The sequence below is a fragment of the Garra rufa genome, chromosome 8 (genome assembly GCF_049309525.1).
Source record: "Garra rufa chromosome 8, GarRuf1.0, whole genome shotgun sequence".
Taxonomy (NCBI): Eukaryota; Metazoa; Chordata; class Actinopteri; order Cypriniformes; family Cyprinidae; genus Garra; species Garra rufa.
The window spans coordinates 47,879,982-47,904,272 of NC_133368.1; the positions used below are offsets into that span (position 1 = coordinate 47,879,982).

At 32.0% G+C, this 24,291-nt stretch overlaps 1 protein-coding gene across 1 annotated transcript; it reads right to left on the reverse strand.

Annotated features, from left to right (window-relative positions):
• Positions 1 to 1,575: 1,575 nt before the first annotated feature.
• On the reverse strand, positions 1,576 to 22,792 carry xrcc5 (X-ray repair complementing defective repair in Chinese hamster cells 5). Its single transcript, XM_073846043.1, has 21 exons — positions 22,762 to 22,792; positions 20,387 to 20,500; positions 20,129 to 20,312; positions 18,161 to 18,209; positions 17,953 to 18,075; positions 17,170 to 17,355; positions 15,000 to 15,114; positions 14,784 to 14,922; positions 13,895 to 14,007; positions 13,003 to 13,065; positions 11,761 to 11,898; positions 11,578 to 11,668; positions 9,964 to 10,094; positions 7,864 to 8,060; positions 6,152 to 6,239; positions 4,603 to 4,672; positions 4,227 to 4,336; positions 2,416 to 2,512; positions 2,278 to 2,345; positions 2,016 to 2,090; positions 1,576 to 1,864 (listed from the first exon to the last, which is right to left on the reverse strand). The coding sequence occupies exons 1-21, from the start codon at positions 22,777 to 22,779 to the stop codon at positions 1,850 to 1,852; spliced, it is 2,184 nt and encodes a 727-aa protein (XP_073702144.1). The 5' UTR covers positions 22,780 to 22,792; the 3' UTR covers positions 1,576 to 1,849.
• Positions 22,793 to 24,291: the final 1,499 nt, after the last annotated feature.

Here is a 24,291-nt window from a genome sequence, read left to right on the forward strand (position 1 = left end):
ATAATACTTTGCACTGTAGCCACTGGAACTTCAAAACGTTTAGATATGGTCTTATAGCCCTTTCCTGATTGTGAGCAGCCACAATGTGCAGCCTCAGGTCCTCAGTGAGCTCCTTTGTCTTAGTCATGACTGTCCACAAACCAACAGCAGAGAGCTTCTGTTTTTCACCTGTTGAGTTGATGAAAACAGCTGTTCCCAATGAATCAGGGTAATTAGGATGCATTAGAACAGCTATTTGGAATGGTATAGAACTTTGGATTTTCCCATAGATTGACAGTTTGAAAAGGATATGAATAATTTTGGACATGCCACTTTTTGTTCAAATGTAAATAAACACTGAGAAATATTTTTTCCACAATTATGCCTCTTGTACATTGTCTTATTATCTTTTGGGAGCAACCTACGTCATTTCTGGTAAAAAAAAAAAACTTGCTGGTCGAATAAAAATAAAGTCAGAATTTGCCAGGGATATGAATAATTTAGATTATATATATATATATATATATATATGGGTCAAAGACGAAATTAGGGTTTTAGCATAAAAACAATATGTGACCCTGGACCACAAAACCAGTCTTAAGTCGCTGGGGTATATTTGTAGCTATAGTCAAAAATACATTGTATGGGTCAAAATTATCGATTTTTCTTTTATGTCAAAAATCATTAGGAAATTAAGTAAAGATCATGTTCCATGAAGATTTTTTGTAAAATTCCTACTATAAATATATCAAAATGTAATTTATGATTAGTAATATGCATTGTTAAGAACTTAATTTGGACAACTTTAAAGGTGATTTTCTCAGTATTTTGATTTTTTTGCACCCTCAGATTCCAGATTTTCAAATAGATGTATCTCGGCCAAATATTGTCCTATCCTAACAAACCATACATCAATGGAAAGCTTATTTGTTGAGCTTTCATATGATGTATATATCTCAGTTTTGTAAAATTTAACCTTATGACTGGTTTTGTGGTCCAGGGTCACATTTGTGTAATACTGCTTGAAATCTAATTCTAAAAAATATTAAAATGTTTTCTGTTCAATTTAATTGCATTTTTGTTTTTCTGAGCAAAAAATGAATAGCATACATTTTTCCCTTATTTACAAAAGACCCAATAAAATGTCATTCAGTGTAACAGTCTTGTCAGGCATATTTGCATCAAAAATCAATTTATGACATTAAAAGGTGACTTACTTTCACCCCAAATACTAATTAATTGCAATTCTACATTTTTAATATTTGCTTTTTTCTCATTTAAAACATAATAAAATGTAACATGCTCCGTTATTGTTTTAAACATTTTAATATGTTCAAGACAGAATAAGCATGTTGTTTGAATTTGTACATAAATATTGTTACACTGAATGACAATGTAACATTATTTCAACCAAATCTTGACATTTTATTCTCCGAAAACTTAGTAGACACTTTACTTACGTTTAATGTGTTTTCTATAAACATAAAATCACTTTTGTATATTTCTTTTGACGTATATATGTGTGTAGCAACTCTGTGATCCTGGATACATAAGAGGATGTTAAATTAATTTTGTTTTGCCCGAATGTGATTTTTTTTTCCTTCCAAGAACAATCAAGAAATTAGTTTTATTGTGTTTGTTCTTTTATTTGGCTGTATAAAGTACATGAAGATTTTTTTTTTTTTTTTTTTAGAAAATCAAACAAATAATGACTGTGCAACATTCAAGTAATCAAACTTGAGCAACATGACGCTCCAAATACAAAATAACTTGATTTAGTAAAGCACTTAAATTTTTTTCTGGAGATTTGTGTTTTTGTGGCATCTAACGGAGAGCTGCATGAGGCGGATGGATGCAGGTGTTGAAGACTTTACATCATGTCCAGCTGCATCAAAAAACATCAGTAAACAACTCAGCAGGTTGCCAAAAGTTAAGTTGTACAATTTCTAATAAAGTATAAAGGATTTAGCATACTGTCAGACCAAAATCACACTCACAAATATAACAATGTACATGCTTGTCATCAAAACACTCACCAGATCATCCACATCTCCAGTGTCTTCCTGTGCTGGAGCCGCCTGAACTTCCTCTTTCTTCTCAAACGCCAGGAACTAAAACGGCAAATACAGAGTTAAATGTTTTCCTCAAAAAACATAATTTCTTTACTTAACTGAAGAAAGAAAGACATGAACATCTTGGATGACAAGGGGGTGAGTACATTATCTGTACATTTTTGTTCTGAAAGTGAACTAATCCTTTAATTCTTATAGGCTGTAGGCTATAGAAGGCTGTAAGTACCTGGTTTGCGTCTTGTTTGGAAATGGTGCTTCCGTCCACTTCATCTTTGCTAATCAGCGTCAGAGCATCTGAAAACAAAAGCACATGTTGAAGGCACGATGTCTTCAGCTCAACATTAGCATAATGTCTGTTCTTTACCTTGGATGAGCAGATCCCAGAATTCCTGAAGATTCCTGTCAGGAATGCTCCTCTTCAGGGACTGCATGTAGCTGTTGAACAGCTCTGCGTTTCCACTCTGATGGAGTAAATTAATGGATTATTGCTCTGAACTCATGTACTAACAGTCATTAACATGCAGTGTACATATAACATCGGTTGAAAAATAGTGGCACACGCAGGATTCGTTTCAGGTGATCTGATGTAAGTGGGCCCAACATTTCAATTAAAAAGGAAACTTTACACATGAACAATGTATATTTGACTATAAAATAATTTTTAAAAATGTGAGCAAAAACAGAATAGTTGTTCATGAAAGGTTTTCATGATCATTAGTAATCACTGCTATATTATTAAAAAAAATATATTAATTAAAATAAAGCTAAAATAAAACTGTTTTTAAAAACATACACACAATATATTTAGTATATTATATGTATTACTATTTACATTATTTAATATTTATATTTAATACATAACACAAATATAAATAGAATTAACATTTCTTTAATTTATATTGAAATAATATGAAGTACTAAAATTAATTTCATTATATAAATATCAAATAAATAAAAGCTGCACTACCAGTTAAAGTTTCTGAACAGTAATATTTTAAATGTTTTATAAACAAGTCTCTTCTGCTCACCAAACCTGCATTTATTTGATTCCAAAGTACATCAAAAACAGTCAAATCAAAAGCTGAATTTTAGCATCATTACTCCAGTCTTCAGTGTCACATTAGAATAATGTGCTAACATTATTATCAATATTTAAAATAGTCGAGTCCATTTATTTCAGGATTCTTAGATGAACAGAATGTATCTGAAATAAAAAAGCTTTTGTAACATTTTACACTACAGAATTAAATCATAGAAATAAATGTATACTTCTGTTTAGCAAGGATGCTTTAAATTGATCAAAAGTGATGATAAACATTTATAATTTTACAAAAGATTTCTATTTTAGATAAATGTTGTTGTTTTTTTAATTCTATTCATCAAAAAAACGTTACAATCAGTATAATTATAATAATAAATGTCAGAATATTAGAATGATTTCTAAAGGATCATGTGACTGCAGTAATGATGCAAAAAAATCCACTTTGAAATCACAGAAATAAATTACCTTTTAAAATATATATTAAAATAGAAAACGGTTATTTCAAATAGTAAAAATATTTCAAAATTGTACTGTTTTTGCTCTACTTCGGATCAAATAAATGCAGGCTCGGTGAGCAGAAGAGACTTATTTAAAAAACATTAAAAATCGTAATGTTTGAAAACTTTTGACTCGTCGTGAACATAAAAAACAAGTGAAGTGAAGACAAAATAACTTACATAAAATGACTAAAACTTGAAATTAAAATATAAACATTTTAAATACTAAAATAACACATTCAGTGAAGTCCAAATTTTATAGTGACACACTAATAAGCATTTAAGAACACACAAATATTAAATAAAATGCCCTATTTAAATTAAACCAAAGCCTTTTTAATTATATTCTTCAACACTAATTGAAATATAAACATTCTATTTTTTTTATTATTATTATTATGGGTTTGTGAATGTGATTCATCCTTAGAATTTGTCTGAAATCAGGAGTGCACTAAAATCCTGTCTAGGTAGGCAGCTCACTAAGTTTTGGACCAGAGCCTCAGACTCCAGCTGAGCTTAGTTCGTTTGAAATGAATCCCAACATCCTCCGGCCGTGTGCTTTTCCTACCAAACCACAAAAACTACTCATCCTTAAGTGATCCCTGATTGGATCCGGAGGTTTAATTGAGAGCTCACCGATACGGACTGATCCCTGAAGGCCTGGATACAGGCGATGCTCTTCATGTAGTACTCGGGGCTCCTGTTGCCCAGCAACTGCTCAATCCTGTGGGTCAGCTGCTGGCACGCTGTCAAGGTTACAAACAATGATTATCAAAGCCACCGCAATAACAACAAAACCTGCAGCTAACATTTAGAAACATCACGAGTGATTTAACGCAGAGTGACTATTCAAGTCTCTCAGAGACAACTTTCAATCTTCAGCAAGGCCTTGCAGACGTGCCAGGAGTGGTAATAGTGCATTTACATTATGGCATGTTTAACAGCTGACACTTTTGTGAAGGTTGAGGAGTGAGAGTGGAAAAGAAAATCAAACTGAACAATCAAATCTCACCCTGATCGAAAGAAACGGTCTTCTGTCGAACCAACGTGCAGAAATCTCTGACTGGATTGACGCTGCCAACCTGAAAGAGAAAGTCAGCATGAATACATGTTCCTGGTCGTATTGTGCTTATATTAAAGTAAATATCTCTGAAAGAAAACTTTTCCTACTTATGTCTAATGAAAAAAGTCATACATGTTTTTCCATGTAATAACCTTTTCACTTGTTGTGTACAAAACAGTTTGAGAAAGGCATTTCAGATTGAATTGTAGACTGAAACGTTTTATTAATTAAGGGAAAGCATAACAATCTAATAAATGTAAAACATATATATATATATTTTAATATAACAGGTATTACAGTTGAGGTCAAAAGTTTACACACTCCTTTCAGAATTAGCTAAATGGTAATTATTTGACTAAAATAAGAGGGATTATACAACCTGCATGTTATTTTTTATTTAGTACTGATCTGAATAAGTTATTTTACATAAAAGATTCACATATAGTCCACAAGGAAAAATAATAGTTGAATTTATATCAAGTTTACATACACTTGATTCTCAATACTGTGTTGCTATCGAAATGACCCACAGCTGTGTTTTTACGCTTAGTGTTAGATGTTCATGAGTCCCTTGTTTGTCCTGAACAGTTAAACTGCCTGCTGTTCTTCAGAAAAATCCTTTAGGTCCCACACATGTCTTTGGTTTTCAACATTTTTGTGTATTTAAACCCTTTCCAAAAAAGACAGCATGATTTTGAGATGCATATTATCACACTGAGGACAACTGAGGGACTCATATACAACTATTACAGAAGGTTCAAACACTCACTGATGCTTCAGAAGGGAAACAATGCATTAAGAGCCGGGGCGTGAAAACTTTAGAACAAAATGGAGATGTGTACATTTTTCTTATTTTGCCTAGATATCATATTTTCTTTCTTTAGAACTGCCCTTCAGATTCTACAGAAGATATTTGTTTGCCAGGAGTCAAAATAAGTTAAATTTACTCTGATCTTCAAATTCAAATAGTTTTCATGCATGCATAAAATGCACGTTTTTTCCTTTCTGGAGCATTAGTGAGTGTTTGAACCTTCTGTAATAGTTGCATGAGTCCCTCAGTTGTCCTCAGTGTGAAAAGATGGATCTTAAAATCATACAGTCATTGTTGGAAAGGGTTCAAATACACAAAAATGATGGAGAACCAAAGAATTTGTGGGACCTGAAGGATTTTTCTGAAGAACAGCAGGCAGTTTAACTGTTCAGGACAAACAAGGGACTCATGAACAACTCATGAAGAACAGCATTTAAGTAACTTTACTTTTTTTCACGCATACAGTCTTTACTGGTAAATTACCATTAATAAATCATGTGTGAATAGGACCTTTTTAAAAATACCTGTAAATTGATTCCGGCAATTTACCAGTAAGGGTAGTTGTAACATTACCAGTAAATTGCCCGAATGATGCTGTGTGTGAACGCGGAATAAACATATAATATTTAGTCATTTTAATCTGAGTAACGTATATTATTGAACAGATTTCAGACATGAGAGTCTCACCGATGTGATGTTTCCCGCCGCAATCTCAGCCAGGTTAAACTCTGTTTCTTCATCCACTTTGACTTTCTTCGCATCTGGTTCGTCAGCACTGATAAAAAGACACACAGATCAACAACAGGAATTAATACTTACTAATTTCAGATTATGAACAGTAAAAATGCAAAAAAGATCAAGATCAAAATTATGATGACATCACCGATACTAAAAACACACACTACGAGTAGATGGTGCTTAATTTTTTTTTACACACCCCTTTGGACAATCACAAAATAAACCCCACCCTTATAGGTTTGCACTTTGTGTTTCTTGAGGTTTTTAAATAAATTTAAGGTTTTTAAATAAATGTAAGACTTTGTATAGAAAATTTAAGGAATAAATGGAAGGGGACAAAGAAATTCACCAAAATTAAGTTTACGATTAAAACAAGAACAAGTATCTGCCAAAAGGGTCAGAAAAGAACTTAATTTAAAGGGAAAAAGGGTTTTTTTTTTTACCCCACTGGCAGATTTTTGAGCATTTTAAGTATAAATTTATCAAAAAACTTTATATTCATCTTCATTTTGCATCTCAAGTAAATGTATCTTGATTTAAGAATGTTTAGATATTTGTACTGGAAAACAACATATAAAATATAGCAAGATATGGAGTAATTTTTTATAAGGGGAGACACTGCAGGTAAAAACGCAGTTTTTGTCATGCACCTGTCAAATTTGAGATTTTGGGCTTTTTGCTTTTTCATAAAGTGTTTTTTTTCAGACTAGTGGAAAGAAAACACCCAAAAGACACTGTTAAGTGTTCCTTTCAAAGCACTTTATCTATTTGTGCCAATATATTTAAATTACAATACATATTTTTTAAGGCGGTTTTCTCAAAATGAGTTTTTTCTCCTAGACTGAGCCATAAATCTCCATTTCAGTAGCACTTACACACACCAAACTTTACATTTTTATTCCTGTCAATATCCTGAGGGTTTTTACAGAGGGATTTGTTTATATACAATTAGCTTGATTTTATACAACATTTTACTCCCCTAAAAATGGTAAAAAAAAAATAAGAAAAGTTCTGTTCAAAATTTTTATTTGAATTATCACTCCATTTTGAATTGTCACTCCATAATTAAAAAAAATTAGAAGAGACAGAAAACAATGTATTTTTTTATCATTTTGGGGGGAATAAAATGTTGTATAAAATCAAGCAAATTATATATGAACAAATCCCTCTGTAAAAACCTTCAGGATATAGACAGGAATAAAAATGTAAAGTTTGGTGTGTGTAAGTGCTACTGAAGTAGAAATGTATGGCTCAGTGTAGGAGAATAAACAGTGTAGTCTTTAAAAATATGCATTGTAATTGAAATCTATGGACACAAATAGATCAAGTGCTATAAAAGAAACACTTAACAGTGTCCTTTGGGTGTTTTATTTCCACTAGTCTAAAAAAACACTATGAAACACCAAAAAGCCTAAAATCTCAAACTTGACAGGTGCATGAAAAACAGTGTTTTTGCCTGCAGTGTCTCCTCTTAATACTTTCTGTTCTTTAAGACTTTAATTAATGGAAGAGCAAATTAGGACTTTAAGACATGCAGAAAAAACAGCAGTGCAAATATGTCTACCACAATCTGTACCGGTTGACACGTATATGCTGGAAGTCGTGTAGCACTTCTCATCGATTTGATCCACAGCTCCAGTGTTGATTTGATCCATTCTCACCTGCTGCCGAACACGTCTGCGCTCGTCTTCTGCTCCTTCTTTTTCGCCACCACTTTCAGTGGGAACTTGGCTTTGACGTCCTGCAGAGGGGTCTGGCAGCGGGCGGACACGGTCTGGGGCCGCTCTAGAACCCTCTTCAGCCACGGCTCTACAGGCGGCAGGGGATCATCAGGATTCACACCGCGGTGATGCAAGCACTGAGAATGCAAGCCAAGAAAAGATCAATGAGACCCACTGCAGAGACACCGACCCGAGACAACACGGATTTCACAGCCAATGTCACACACCTGAATCACTGTATTACTAAAGGACAAAGAGAGGAGAGGAAGACAGTCAAGACATTTATAATGTTACTATAGATTTCTTTCTATTCAAGAATCAAGTTTGCACAAAGATATTGGGCAGCTCAAGTGCTTTTAACATTGATTATAATCAGAAATGTGACCCTGGACCACAAAACCAGTCTTAAGTCGCTGGGGTATATTTGTAGCAATAGCCAAAAATACATTGCATGGGTCAAAATTTTTTATTTTTATTTTTTATGCCAAAAATCATTAGGAAATTAAGTAAAGATCATGTTCCATGATGATTTTTTGTAAAATTCCTACTGTAAATATATCAAAATGTAATTTTTGATTTGTAAAATGCATTGTTAAGAACCTAATTTTACCTAATTAATAGATGTATCTCGGTCAAATATTGTTCTATCCTAACAAACTATGCATCAATAGAAAGCTTATTTATTGAGCTTTCATATGATGTATAAATCTCAGTTTTGTAAAATTTTACCTTATGACTGGTTTTGTGGTCCAGGGTCACAAATGTTTCTTGAACAGCAAATCAGCATATTATAATGATTTCTAGATCATGTGACACCGAAGACTGGAGTAATGCTGAAAAATTTAGTCTTGTTCACAGGAATAAATTGCATTTTACAATATATTCACATAGAAAATGGTTATTTAAAAGTGTAATAATATTTCACAATTTTTACTGTATTTTTGACCCCAAACTTATGATATTACGAACTAAAAATGAACAATATTTATTATTCTAAGTCAAAATTAATTTATACATACGCTATGGTTGATCAATTTAGACAATTTGAAAATACTTTAATATTTGTTTATAAACATTGTTTATTAGTAAGAGTTCATGTATTTTCAAAATGTATAAACTAATAGTTTATATTTAAATTCATATTAACCTAGATTAAATGCTGTAAATGTGCTGTTCATTTTTTGTTTAGATATTGAAGCAACTACTTATTGTAAAAGTGTTACTAAAATATATACACTACCAGTCAAAAGTTTTTGAACAGTAAGATTGTTAATGTTTTTTTTTAAAACAAGTCTCTTCTTCTCATCGAGGCTGCATTTATTTGATTTAAACTACACAATTGACAGTAAAAATTTTAAATATTCTTTACAATTTAAAATAACTGTTTTCTATTTGGATATTTTAAAATTTAATTTATTCCTGAGATTTCAAAACTGAATTTTTAGCATCTTTTTTCCAGTCACATGATTCTAATAATTCTAATATTCTGATTTGCTGCTCAAAAACATTTGGTGATAAGTTCAGAAGAACACTATTTATCTGAAATAGAAATTAAAAAAAATATACTGACTCCAAGCCTGTATTTATTTGATCAAAAACAGTAATATTGTGGAATATTTTTACAATTTAAAATAACTGTTTTCTATTTGAATATATTATAAAATATAATTTATTCCTGTGATTTCAAAGCTGAATTTTTAGCATCATTACTCCAATCAGATAAATGCAGATCTTTGGATCTTTCTATTCATCAAAGCATCCTGAAAAATGTACTCAACTGTTTTAAATATTGATAATAATAATATAAATGTTTCTTGAGCAGTAAATCAGAATATTAGAATGGAGTAATGATGCTAAAGACTGAAGGCTGGAATAATGATGCTGAAAATTTAGCTTTGAAATCACAGGAATAAATTAGTCAGTTTGGATACAAGCACCTGCTAAATGCATAGATGCAAATGTATCTGACTATTATGAACGTATCAAATATTTTCAGGCTGATAAATACAGACAAAAATCCACCACCCCATCCCATCATGCCTGGAAAAGTCTCTGGAACTGTGGGTTCGGAATGTGGTTGACTTTGAGGATGTCCACGCTCTCTCCATCCTCATCCTTTTCCACCAGCATCATGGAGTCGATCAGTGCGTCCACGGCTGACAGCTGAGACTCTGAACACAGACATTTACACAAAGACCATCACATTCAACCAACAACACTAATATTCATCTCCTGTAGTCTGGATCTTCATTTTGCATCTCAAGTAAATTTAAGGATGTTCATATATGTGACCCTGGTTACGTAAGTAAAGATCATGTTCCATGAAGATATTAAGTAAAATTCTTACTGTAAATATTAAAACTTATTTTTTGATTAGTAATATGCATTGCTATTAACTTTAAATGTGATTTCCTCAAAATTTAGATTTTTTTGCACCCTCTCATTCCATTTTTTCCAAATATTGTCCTATCAAACCATACATCAATGGATAGCTATTTATTCAGCTTTCAGATGATGTATAAATGTCAATTTCCAAAAATTGACCCTTACGACTGGTTTTTGGTCCAGGGTCACATTTGTTAAACTCTAAACCCATTTTCACATATATGACGTTATTTTACTCCTAATCCTGGTTTAAAAAGCTAGATTTATAGCCAGAGAGAGAAGAAAATGCAAACATGACCCAAATTATCATTAGGATATTAAGTAAAGATCATGTTCCATGAAGTAATTTTTTACATTTTTTACCGTAAATATACCAAAACTTAATTTTTGATTAGTAATATGCATTGCTAAGAACTTAATTTGCACAACTTTAAAGGTGATTTTCTCAGTATTTAGATTTTTTTGCACCCTCAGATAGCAGATTTTTCCAAATATTGTCCTATCCTAACAAACCATACATCAATGGCTAGCTATTTATTCAGCTTTCAGATGATGTATAAATTTCAATTACAAAAAATATATCTTTATATATATTATAAATATATATATATATATATATATATATATATATATATATATATTAAACAATATTTAGTAAATTTTTTACAGTGAATATATCAAAACTTACTTTTTGATTAGTAATATGCATTGCTAAGAACTTAATTTGCACAACTTCAAAGGTGATTTTCTCAGTATTTAATTTTTTTTTGCACCCTCAGATTGCAGATTTTTCCAAATATTGTCCTATCCTAACAAAACATACATCAATAGATTTTTATTTATTTAGCTTTTAGATGATGTATAAATTTCAATTTCAAAAAATATATTTACGGTACATTTTGTACCGTAAATATATCAAAACATTTTTTGTAATATGCATTGCTAAGAACTTCATTTGCACAACTTTAAAGGTGATTTTCTCAATATTTAGATTTTTTTTGCACCCTCAGATTCCAGACTTTCAAATAAAACACTGACCATATTTTATGCAATGCATGCAACATTTAATACCATGACTGAGTTATGAGTTAAGACTTCCTGCTACGATTTAAGACCTTTAATTTGAGGAAGACCAAATAAGACTATTTAAGAAAACTGAATAAATGACCAATCCAGGATAAAGCTGCAGAATTCATGGAAACAAAGTCAACATTGCAATACAGGTAAGCTGTATAGACATCTGATTTGTCTTTTTATCTGAGGACCCACCTGAGGGCTTGAACTTCTTGTTGTTTTCCAACATTGGGAATGTGAACTGTCTGAGATCCTCCATAAACGGCAGCTGCACGTACAGCAGACACTGAGGACGGGAGACATGAGTGAGTCTGGTGTGCATCATACTGAAGATAAACCTTTTAGAGTGCGCTTTCTGTTTGATATGAATCCACATACTTCATATTTCTCCTTTATGCAGGGAAAAGCGGCGCCCACTTGAGGGTTGCTGCGACGGTCGTAAGCATAACGCACGATCGCTGCCATCTTTAGGCTGTCAAGGGCGCGGATCAAAGAGGACAGCGCCACTGCTGCATGCTGCATACATACAATAAAAAAACATATTTAATACAAAATCTTACACTTTAGCATAGATGCATTAAATTTACTGAAAGTGAAGGTAAAGACTTCTATAATGTTACAAAAGATTTGTTTTTTGAACTTTTTATTCATCAAAGAATTCTAAAACATTAAAAGTTTCATGGTTTTCACCAACATTTAAAACAGCACTGTTTTTAACTCTGAAAATAATCAGAAATCTTACTTTAGCAGCCAATCAGCAAATTAGAATGATTTCTGAAGAATCATGTGATGCTGAAGACTGATGATGCTGAAAATTCAGCTTTGATCACAGAAATAAATTACATTTCACAATATAAAGAACTTATTTTAAACTGTAATTTTTTTTCACAATTTTACAGTCTTTTTGATCAAATAAATTCAGCCCTGGTGAACAAAAAACGATACAATTTTTGAACAGCAGTGTAATTACAAACTACAATATCAACATAATAATTTGAGCAACAAATAGACATGAATTTGAGAATGTCACATTTGTTTAGTCACTGTTAAATATTGTTAATTTAAAATTATTTACCTTCTTTAAAAAGCACCCTCTATTCTAATTCTATTCTAAAAACAAAAACTTGCCCTTTTAGACTTATTCTCTATTCATTTACTTACTTGTTTTCTTAAAAAAAACACTATCTTCTCTGTTCTTGTTGTATTCTATCTCTATATATTTACTTTCTGCTTGTTTTTATCACAAAAAAAAAAAACTAACTACCACTAGCTACTCTATTCTTGTTGTATTCTATCTATTTTTAGGCCTCTAACACTAGCTTGCTTTTTCTTTTTTTATTCTATCTATTGTCTTTTTTCATTTATCATATAATTTAAAAAAAACTTAACATGTGGATGTGCATGTTATTGCTCTTTTGTTGCTTTTGATTGCTTCCATTATCCTCTTTTGTAAGTGGCTTTGGATAAAAGCGTTTGCGAAATGTCTAAATGTAAATGTAATGCAATGAAATTCATTTTAAAAGTGTGTCCTCAAAATTTGTCACTACTGGACATATTCAAACATTACAATTCCTGATAATTACTGAACTGATTATAGCATAATTTCACAGTGAAACTCACCTCGTCATCTCTAGGTGCAAAAACTTTGACAACTTGAGTTCCCATAAACTGATGACGATGAATCTGCATCAAACAAGCAAAGTTACTAAAAGTCACTATACAATGTTAAGGAAAAACAAGGAACAGAAAAACTTCAGAATGTGTCAATGTAATCATTTTATACTGTACTGATGGGTCTGTAAAACTTGATTTTCAAGTGCTCAAATAAGTCACAATGACCTGACCACCCTAAATAAAGAATTTGTTATCAGTATCTTCCTATTATATTCTGTTGAGGTTCTCACACTTATTTGTGACCCTGGACCACAAAACCAGTCTTAAGTCGCTGGGGTATATTTGTAGCAATAGCCAAAAATACATTGCATGGGTCAAAATTATTGATTTTTCTTTTATGTCAAAAATCATTAGGAAATTAAGTAAAGATCATGTTCCATGAAGATTTTTTGTAAAATTCCTACTGTAAATGTATCAAAATGTAATTTTTGATTAGTAATATGCATTGTTAAGAACCTAATTTGGACAACTTTAAAGGTGATTTTCTCAGTATTTTGATTTTTTTGCATCCTCAGATTCCAGATTTTCAAATAGTTGTATCTCGGCCAAATATTGTCCTATCCTAACAAACCATACATCAATAGAAAGCTTATTTACTGAGCTTTCGTATTATATATACATCTCAGTTTTGTAAAATTTAACCTTATGACTGGTTTTGTGGTCCAGGGTCACATTTCAAGTTGTAGAGAGATATTTAAAGCCCTTTCATAAAGATTTCACTCACAAATGTGTGTATAACAAGACAGCTGTACAGTTTGTAAAAATCCCTAATATTAATACAAAAAATGATAAAATCTACTCGTTTGAAAAGAGCGCCATCTACCGGAGAGCATCTTACCAGCTCCTGTTTTGTGAAGCCAAGCACAGAAAAACACTTCCCATCAGACTTATATTTCATCTGGTCCTGGTCCACCTTAGAAAACGGCACAATGTCGCTTCCATAACGGAAACCTTAAAAACAGAAAGCATAAACAGAAAGTCACACTTATTTATATTTAGCTTTATGTTTTCTAAATGTAAAGCCTAGGTAGCTGAAAATTAGATGTATTAGTAAGTTTAAAAATACAACTTTTAACCTTGTTTTCTGTGAAAATGATCAAAATGAATTGAGTTTTGATTAAAAAAGAATAAATACTGTATTTGCCAGTGGGCTCGGAAAAATCAACAAGTTTACATTCCCCACTGACAGCTTGAAGCATAAACTCCCTTAGTTTTGTCGAATTTCTCAGAAAACAAGACATTTCTTCATTTTGCATGTCATCCGTCAAAACAGCTTCAGAATTTTTGTTACAGAATTCATCAATTATATTAAAAAAAATAATTTAAGCTGGAAATTGGATCTGAATTCCATGTAAAAATGTTAGAAATTTCTATCGGAAAACAAAATAAACTGAGGGGGACAATCATTTTGAACTCAGTTTTCATGCAACATTTAGTTATTTTCATTTTGCTTCTAAATTCAATGTAAGAATGTTAGAAATTTGTGTTGAAATCAAAATAAACTGAGAAAGACAATAATTTGAAAAAAAAATTCATGCAACATTTAGTGCCATAACTTTAACAATTTAAAACTTTCAGCTTCAATTTAAGACCTTTTTAGTGCCTTCATTTGTGAATTTTTAAGACTTGCAAATTTTGGTCTCATCTGATAGTGTCAGTGCAGTTAAACTGATAATATTACTGAATATTAATTGTCTTTTAAAACCGCACTTGTCTTTGTTTTGCACCTTGGATAGTGTCATCCTTCTGTACTTCAGTTTCGTTATCATCATTGAGGCAGTAAACCGTTTCCCTCTTGACGTCGTCTCTCTGGTGACTCTGAGCATCTACTATGGCCCAGGACTTCTTCACCTTCTCCTCTGTCACCTTACGAGAACCAACAAGATATTGGACCAGATTACAGCAGAAAGCATAATTTTAATCATAATCTATCAGGAACTTACAGCTTTGTATCCCACAATGCGTATGGTCAGAGAGCTGCCGATGGTCAGCTGACAGGGCCAAGCCATGGGCCTCCTCTCGATGCGCTTGAAGATGGACAGCTTCTCTAGAGCATCGCTGCAACAAACATCAACACAGACACTTCGTGACCAATGCACTTCCATGACTTTATCAGAATTTTAATTTGTACTGTATATTAGTTTTAACTAGGCAATTTTCATCAGAGCACAAAATCAACTCAAAAAGATATGCAACACTTCAAAGTCAAAACTTTTTGAACAGTAAGTCTCTTCTGTTCACCAAGGCTGCATTTATTTGACCTAAAGCACAGCAAACATAGTAACATTTTGAAATATTTTTACTATTTAAAATAACTGTTTTCTATTTGAATACATTTTAAAATGTAATTTATTCCTGTGATCAACGCTGAATTTCCAGCATCACATAAAGAGCCAAAAATCATATACACACTGTGTGCACAATTAATAGGCAAGTGAGTATTTTGACCATATCATCATTTTATCCATAATTTCCAACTCCAAGCTGTATAAACATGAATGCTTATTGGATTTAATGCATGTGTATTTGTGTAACGAGGGAGGGTGTGGCCTAAGGAGATCAACACCCTACAGAATATCAAGGTGTGCATAATTATTAGGCAGATTCTTCTTCTCAGGAAAAATGGACCAAAAAAGAGATTTAACTGACTGTAAAAAGTCTTTCACAGGGATGCAGCACTCTTGAAATATCTAAGATATTGGGGCGTGATCACAGAACCATCAAACGTTTTGTAGCAAATAGTCAACAGGGTCGCAAGAAATGTGTCGAGAAAGAAAAGATGCAACTTAACCGCCAAAGATCTGAGAAGAATCAAGAAAGTATGAAGGAAGGTGGAGGTGGGGTACTGGTATGGGCAGGTATTATTAAAGATGAGCTAGTTGGACCTTTTCGGGTTGAAAATGGACTCAAAATCAACTCTCAAACCTACTGCCAATTTTAAGAAAACACTTTCTTCAAGCAGTGGTACAGGAAAAAGTCTGCATCTTTCAAGAAGACTTTGATTTTTATGCAAGACCACGCTCCATCACATGCATCAAAGTACTCGACTGCGTGGCTGGCCAGTAAAGACCTTAAAGATGAAAAACTAATGACTTGGCCCCCTTCTTCACCCGACTTAAACCCTACTAAATACTTTTGGGCCCTTCTTAAGCAGGACATTTACAGACAAGGTAAACAGTACACCTCTCTGAACATTGTCTGGGAGGCTGTGGTTGCGGATGCGCAAAAAGCTGATTCTGAGCAGATCAAGAAACCGACTGACTCTGTGAATGGAAGGCTTGTGACTGTTATCGAAAAGAAGGGTGGTTATATTGGTCACTGAGGTTTTCTTTTTGAAATTTCAGAAATGTTTATTTGTAAATTTTGAATTTTTTTATTATTCTCACTTTAACAGGTGAAAATAAACAAGTGAGATGGGAAAATCTTTGTTTGTCATTTAGTTGCATGATAATTCTGCACACTAACAGTTGCCTAATACTGGTGTACATGTAGATATTACCTTGAGAAAGCCAAAACTTCACTTTTACTACTTAAATGTTCAGGTTTGAGGGTTTGTTAACATTTTGGATTGACCAAGAACACTGTAGTTGTACAATAACAAAATTTATCCTCAAAAATACAACTTGCCTAATACACAGTATGTGTGTGTGTGTATGTATATATATATATATATATATATACATACACACACACACACATATATATATATATTTTTTTTTTTTTACATAAGACATACATAATTCTACACTAAATAATAAAATATATTTCAGAATGTAAATCAGGGCCACTGGATTAAGATGAGAAAGGGGGGAAAAGGGAAATAAAACATTCCATTGAATATTTTTTTTAAATTTATAATTTATATTTTTTTACTTTGCTCTGAAAAGTAAAAAAAAACAATGAAACTAATCAATAACTGAAATTAAAAATAATAATAATTATTATTTAAAAACTGTTTAAACTGAATACATGAATACAACATTTACTTTTGGCCCACGGCCCTCAATCAAGTTTGATTTTTGGCTCTTCATGTTAAAAACTATGGCCAACTTTGACAGAGATAAAGAAATTGTGCTCTAACTATATTTTCCTCTTACTGATTTGAATTTATACCTAAACGTATAGACCTCCTCCAGACCATCCTCCTCTTCTAGGCTGGTCATGATTTGTTTGACCATCTCCAGGCCTTGTGTCTGCTGTCTGCTCAAGCCTTTTCCTGGACGGCCAGAAGCCGCTGATGGTCCTGGTCCTTCCCCTCTGCCATCCGTTCCGTCCTCACCATCCACAGGGAACGGCAAACTGAACACATCAAACAAAACAATAATCAGTGTGTCCAGAGTTGGATGCAACACAAAGAATAAAAACAGTTTAGTGAAAAATTAGTCTCACATAACCAGAAATTTTGACTTTGGAAAAGATTGTCTAACTGATGTACACTTTATGTTTAATGATTGTGACATATGTGACCCTTAAGTAGCACAAGTGTATTAGTAGCAATAGTGAAAAATACATTGTATGGGTCAAAATTATTGTTTTTTCTTTTATGCCAAAAATCCTGAGAATATTAAGTAAAGATCATGTTACATTAATATATTTTCTACATTTTCTACCGTAAATATATCAATTTTTGATAAGTAATATGCATTGTTAAGAACTTCATTTGGACTTTAAAGGCAATTTCCTCAATATTTCGATTTTTTTGCTCCCTCAGATTCCAGATTTTATGCCAAATGTTGTCTCTTATCACTGTTTTTGTTGTCCAGGTCCACATATATAAAAATATGTTAAACCATTACATTTTTTTTTCAGAAAAGGGGCAAAAAAGCTAGTCCTTTGCACTTAAGAGTAGACAAAATTGTTATTGTTGATTATCAGTTGTCAGTGCATGTTTCTTACAAGAACTGCAGGGTGATACCAGCTTTCTTCAAGCTCTCAATGATAACGTCCAGCTGGTCTGTCGAGGTCTGGATATTCAGATCTGTCAGCAGGACAATGTTCAAACGCTCAAACTTCTTCCCCCTAAAAAAAAAAAAAAAAAAAGAGTGTGACAGCAACATAGAATTGAATTTAAATAAGCAGAAAAATGTGCAACAAAAGATCTCACATGGTTTCCTTCTGCAAAAGATCCATGCAAACGACCAGAGCATCAAGCCCTGATTAACCAGTCAAGGACAGTAGCATTAATATGTAACATCAACAAAAATAAAATGATCAAATTAGATTAGAGATAGTTTAGTCTAGTTTAGTCTAAAATAGTCTAAATTAGAGATTAGAGATTCTACATTTATGCTCTTTTACAAAGTCTTTATTTTGTTTCGGGGGGTGCACTAGAACATGCTCTCATGCTTGGTGGTTCGAAAAACACATTATTTTTCACATAATTTACATTATTACAATAGCTTTCTCCCCAGGCTGGCACAAATGGCTCGATTAGTTCCAGGTTTGAAAAACTAAATGTGTTGTGATTGGTTAGCAGTCCCACTGCGTTTCAATTGGAGAACAGCTTAGACGGCGTTTCAGTGGTGCCATGCCCCTTTCCAAAGCAAGAAGCTAGATTAAAATGATTCTTACACTTTAAATATGGATATTTTTCTTACAAAAGCACATCAAATCGCTAAAGGGGGCTTTTACTGACTCCCCTGGAGCCATTGTGAGGCACTTTTTATTATGGATCAACTTGTTTTGACCTGATGGAGAGAAACACTTGTCTATGCTGTTCAGTCTATGCTGTTTTAAAGCTTAGGATTGTTTGTAATATAACTCCGATTGCATTCGTCTGATACATGGAGGGTGAGTAAATAATATGCTTCAGTACTCATGTGTGCAATGACATTAACTCCAGCAGCTCGTGTTGGATGCAGGGTTGCCAAGTCTGCGTTTTTCCCACAGAATAGGTCTACTTTTAAACTGTTGCTATGGGTTGTGTCCCCCTAGTTATTTAAAGGTTTTAAATATTGCAGAAATTAAATTTCAATAAAAAATAATTTTTGTTTTGTTGTACACTGTTAAGTACGATCTTTAGGTTTTTTGCAAAATAAATATGTTGAGAATGCATAATACTCTCCCATGTCTCTTTTTGATAAGGATACCTACCATTTACTTATTATATGTGACCCTGGACCACAAAACCAGTCTTAAGTCGCTGGGGTATATTTGTAGCAATAGCCAAAAATACATTGCATGGGTCAAAATTTTTGATTTTTCTTTTATGCCAAAAATCATTAAGAAATTAAGTAAAGATCATGTTCCATGAAGATTTTTTGTAAAATTCCTACTGTAAACATATCAAAATGTAATTTTTGATTTGTAATATGCATTGTTAAGAATCTAATTTGGACAACTTTAAAGGTGATTTTCTCAGTCTTTTTGATTTTTTTGCATCCTCAGATTTCTGATTTCAAATAGATGTATCTCAGCCAAATATTGTCCTATCCTAACAAACCATACATCAATAGAAAACTTATTTATTGAGCTTTCATATGATGTATAAATCTCAGTTTTGTCAAATTTAACCTTATGACTGGTTTTGTGGTCCAGGGTCACATATTATAAAAATATTAACTTTATTCACATACTAAAGGGACAGGACAGGCTACTCCTCCCAAAATGTACCAAAAAAAGTAATACCGTGATATTATACCGTCACCGTTCAAAAGATGAAAAATACAGTGATATTAATTTTAGGTCATATAGCCCACCCCTATCTCTTACCACACACTGCACAAGTCTTTTTTTGGGGGGAGCTTGTAATCTGTGCTTGATTACTTTTTCACTATAAAAAGCAATATGGATTTTAGAGTCATATATTAGCTGGAAGCAATGGTTTGAAAATGTCTTAATAATACATTTATTACAAACACACAGTTTTTACTTGTGGATTATTGTGATGTTTTTATCAACTGTTTGGACTGTCATTCTGATGGCACCCATTCACTGCAGAGGATGCATGTAATGCTACAGTTCTGTAAATCTGATGAAGAAACCAACTCATCCACATTTTGGATGGCCTAGGGGTTAGTTAACCACCTCATGAGATTTATAATATGTGTTGTTGTTGTAACTGGAAGGATACAGTCCGCTTGATGACCACCAGGTTGCACTTCGCTCGCAATCTCCTCAAGCAGCTCAAAATCAGGCATCATGAGGTGACGGTGGACTGTGATGTTCTCATATTGGCCGTCATTGGCCAGATTGTTCTTAGTGCCGTCAGTACCAAACAGCACCAGACCCACCTCATCCTTATTCTCAGCAAATACCTGAAATATAGAGGATGTCAATCAAGCTCTTGCTGCAGTAGCAAATAGATATTATAAATGAAAGAAGAACAAACCTGCCGCTGGACAAACTTCTGAATGACTTTTTTTGCCTGTTCGAAAGGCGGTTCCTGGCCAGGCTCAGAGTTGCTCATAGAGAAACCCACATCCATGCACAGCACCAATGCTGACTGCAGAAAGAGAATAAAAAAGACAAAGATAGATGTTTATTTGAAGAAGTCTCTTTTGCTCACCAAGCCTGCATTTATTTGATTTAAAATACAGAAAAAAAATGTTTTTACTATTTAAAATAACTGTTTTCTGTTTTAATATATTTTAATTTCTTATTAAAATATTTTATTCCTGTGATTCAATACTGAATTTTTAGCATCATTACTTCAGTCTTCAGTGTCACATGATCCTTCAGAAATCATTCAAAAATTTTGCTTTGCTGCTCAAGAACATTTAGTATTAATTTGAGTAGCTGAGTAGAATTTATTCAGGTTTCCTTGATGAAAAGAAAGTTCAGAAGAACAGCATTTATTTAAAACTTTTTAAAAATAAATTAAAATCTTTTGTAACATTATAAATATCTTTATCACCATTTTGATCAATTTAAAGCATCCTTGCTAAATAAAAGTATTTATTTAAAAGAATATATCTTTCCCAGGAATAAATAAATGCTGACTTTATAAAGTATATTTTTATACAATATACTGTTAGAAAAGCTTTTTTTCAAATAAATGCTTATCTTTTAGAATCCTGAAAAATAGAATTTTAGAAAGTTCTGAAGTTCCTATAAATTGTACAAATATTTCACAATTTTACTGTTTTTGCTGTACTTCAGATCAAATAAATGCAGGCTTGGTGAGCAGAAGAGACTTTTTAAAAAACATTAAAAAGCTTACTGCTCAAAAACTTTTGACTGGTAGTGTACATGTAGAAAATAACTCTTTAATGAATAGTCTAACAATAAATGCAATAAAAAAAACAATATCATACAGGTTTGGAACAACAAGAAGTGAGTAAACAAAAGAACATTTTTGGGAGAAATATTCCTTTAAATGTTAGATTATTAATGCTAATGAACGTGAATATGACTGACTGTGATTTATTAAAAACAATAACAAATGACATATCAAATGTTTCTCATATAAATAATACTTGCAATAAAGAATAAATTCATTGGTTAATAATTTAAAATAGTAAATAACTACATAATAATTATTAATTAAATTAATAATTGTATGATATATTAATAAATAATTTTAAAATTAATAAATATAAAGAGCAATAATGTAAATAGAGACATCTCTTGTGTCTCATCTAGGGGTTCAGAAAAAGTGTCAATTCAATTAATAATTGTAATAAACATATTATTATTTATTTAGTTTTTTTAATTAGAATTTAAATATAGTTATATACAAATCTATATATACACAAACATTTTACAATATTTAAAATATAAAAATATATAACATATAAAGAGCAATAAGATTAAATGGAGAGTAAACAGAGATATTTATATTTCTCCTGTGAAAAAGATCATTGTAATGTCTCATGTGTCTCATCTAGGGGTTCGGAAAAAGTGTCAATTCAATTAATAATTGTATAGTATATAAATAAATAATTTTAATAAACATAATATTATTTATTTAGTAACATGTTTTTTTTTATTTTAAAATAGTTATATTCAAATATGTAGTTTATATATTTATTATTTTGAAACTATATTTTAATACTCTCCATTTTAGTCCCTATATCTATCTATCTATCTATCTACATACAAACACATTTTACAATATTTTGTAATATATTATAATATAGAGTATCTAGAGAAAATATAAAGAGCAATAAGATTAAATGGAGAATAAACAGAGACATTTATATTTCTCCAGTGAAAAAGACCTTAGTAATCTCTCAAGATACTGAAGTGTGTAATAAAAACAATAGCATTTGAGATCTTTTCCTCAAGCTCTTAATACATATATATATATATATATATATATATATATATATATATATATATATATATATATATATATATATAAAACATTTCTCATTCAATTCTCCAGTGAGCAATAATCTGAGCCATTTTTCATTATTATCTTTTATCTCCAACTCATTCGTTATGTCAGCAATTGTATTATTCAGTGTATAAAACCTGTCTATTTTTATTTCTACGACGGGGAAAACATCTAAAATCAAGATGAATATCCAATGACACTTAATAATACTTCAATAACTTAAGTATGGCACTTTCCCCTACATTTTAACAACAAGAGCGAGTGAAACTTTCTATAGTGTATAAATATGACCATAAAAACTAACCAAAAGGTAATTATATCTCATAAATTATAAGTTAAATTAAATTAAACACACACCCTATATTAATAATAACAATACAAGCTTATGATTATTAATTATTATCAACTTAAAATGACTGAATTACCTTCGTTGCTCGCGCCATCTCTGCTGGTTTCCGTCTGTTATGGTTCCGGGTGAGTAAATGAGCGGATGATACAAGGTTCCGCCTCAGACAGCGAACAAAACGATTTAAAAACAAAACAAAACGTGGTGAACTTACGTATCAGCAGTTAACACTGCAGATATCTGTAAAAAGACATAAACACGCTGCCTGAAGTAGTTGTTTTCTTACACAAGCTGAAATATGTAAAAAAATATACACTACCAGTCAAAAGTTTTTTAATGTTTTTTTTTTTAAAGCCTTTTCTGCTCTGCAAGCCTGCATTTATTTGTAAAAATTTGAAATATTTTTTACTATTTAAAATAACTGCTTTCTATTTTGATATATTTTAAAATATCATTTATTCTTTGGATTTCATTGCTGATTTTTAAGCATTCTGATCCTTAGAAAGAGCCAAAAAAAATTCTTATTATTATTAATGCTGAAAACAACTGAGTATATTTTTTTTTCAGGTTTCTTTGATTAATATAACATCTATAAGAACAGCTCTTATCTACAATAGAAATCTTTTGTAACACTATAAATGTCTTTATGATCACTTTTCCCACATGGAAAGAACCTATATGAGGATATATGCGCATATATGAAACCTATATGCAGTATATATGCACATATATGATAATATATATGCGTATATATGCCACATATAGGCAAAATTGAGGTGCATATATGTGCATATACAGGCCATATAGGTCTCCTGTATTGCTTCTTTATATCCACATATAAGCCCTATATGTACATACAAGATATGTCTCCTATATAGCTCATGGCAGGATCTGGTCATTTTAGCTCATATCTCACTTTGGCAACTGTCATACATGATGCCTAGCTCATATTTTCTATTATCAAGGCAATAACTAAGAACTAACTAAAACAAATAAAATGCAAAAAAACTTATGTGCGAACACGTGAAATTGGTATCACATATAATTGGCATGTTATGGAATTCAACTATGGCAAATAAGTGAGAGGAGATGGAAAGATGTCTACACGTTTTCCTGAATCATTTACAAGGTCAATTCTTTCTTGTATGAAAATAGTGGAAAAGAAGGAAACGTATAACAAAATGGTTTGTCGTTTTTTTTTATTTTGTCAATCAAGTCTTTTTTCCAATTTCAAGTCACTTCCAGATTCACATTACAGCTCATACACATCCACACATTCACTGTTATATCCACCAAATGCAATGCAAAATGCAGTGTTTTCTGTATTGTCTTAAAGCAGTTTCTAGATGAATATGGCTGAAAGCAAACAGAGAGTCGGACTTGTAACCCAAAGGTTGCAGGTTCGAGTCTCAGGTCCGGCAGGGATTGTATGTGGGGGGAGTGAATAACCAGCACTCTCTTCACCCTCAATACCACAACTGAGGTGAGACCCTTGAGCAAGGCACCGTACCCCCAACTGATCCCTGGGCGCCGCAGCAATGGCAAGTATGGGTCGCCTCACTTCACCTCCTTTCCTTAATAATTTTACTAATATATAGGTAAACATATA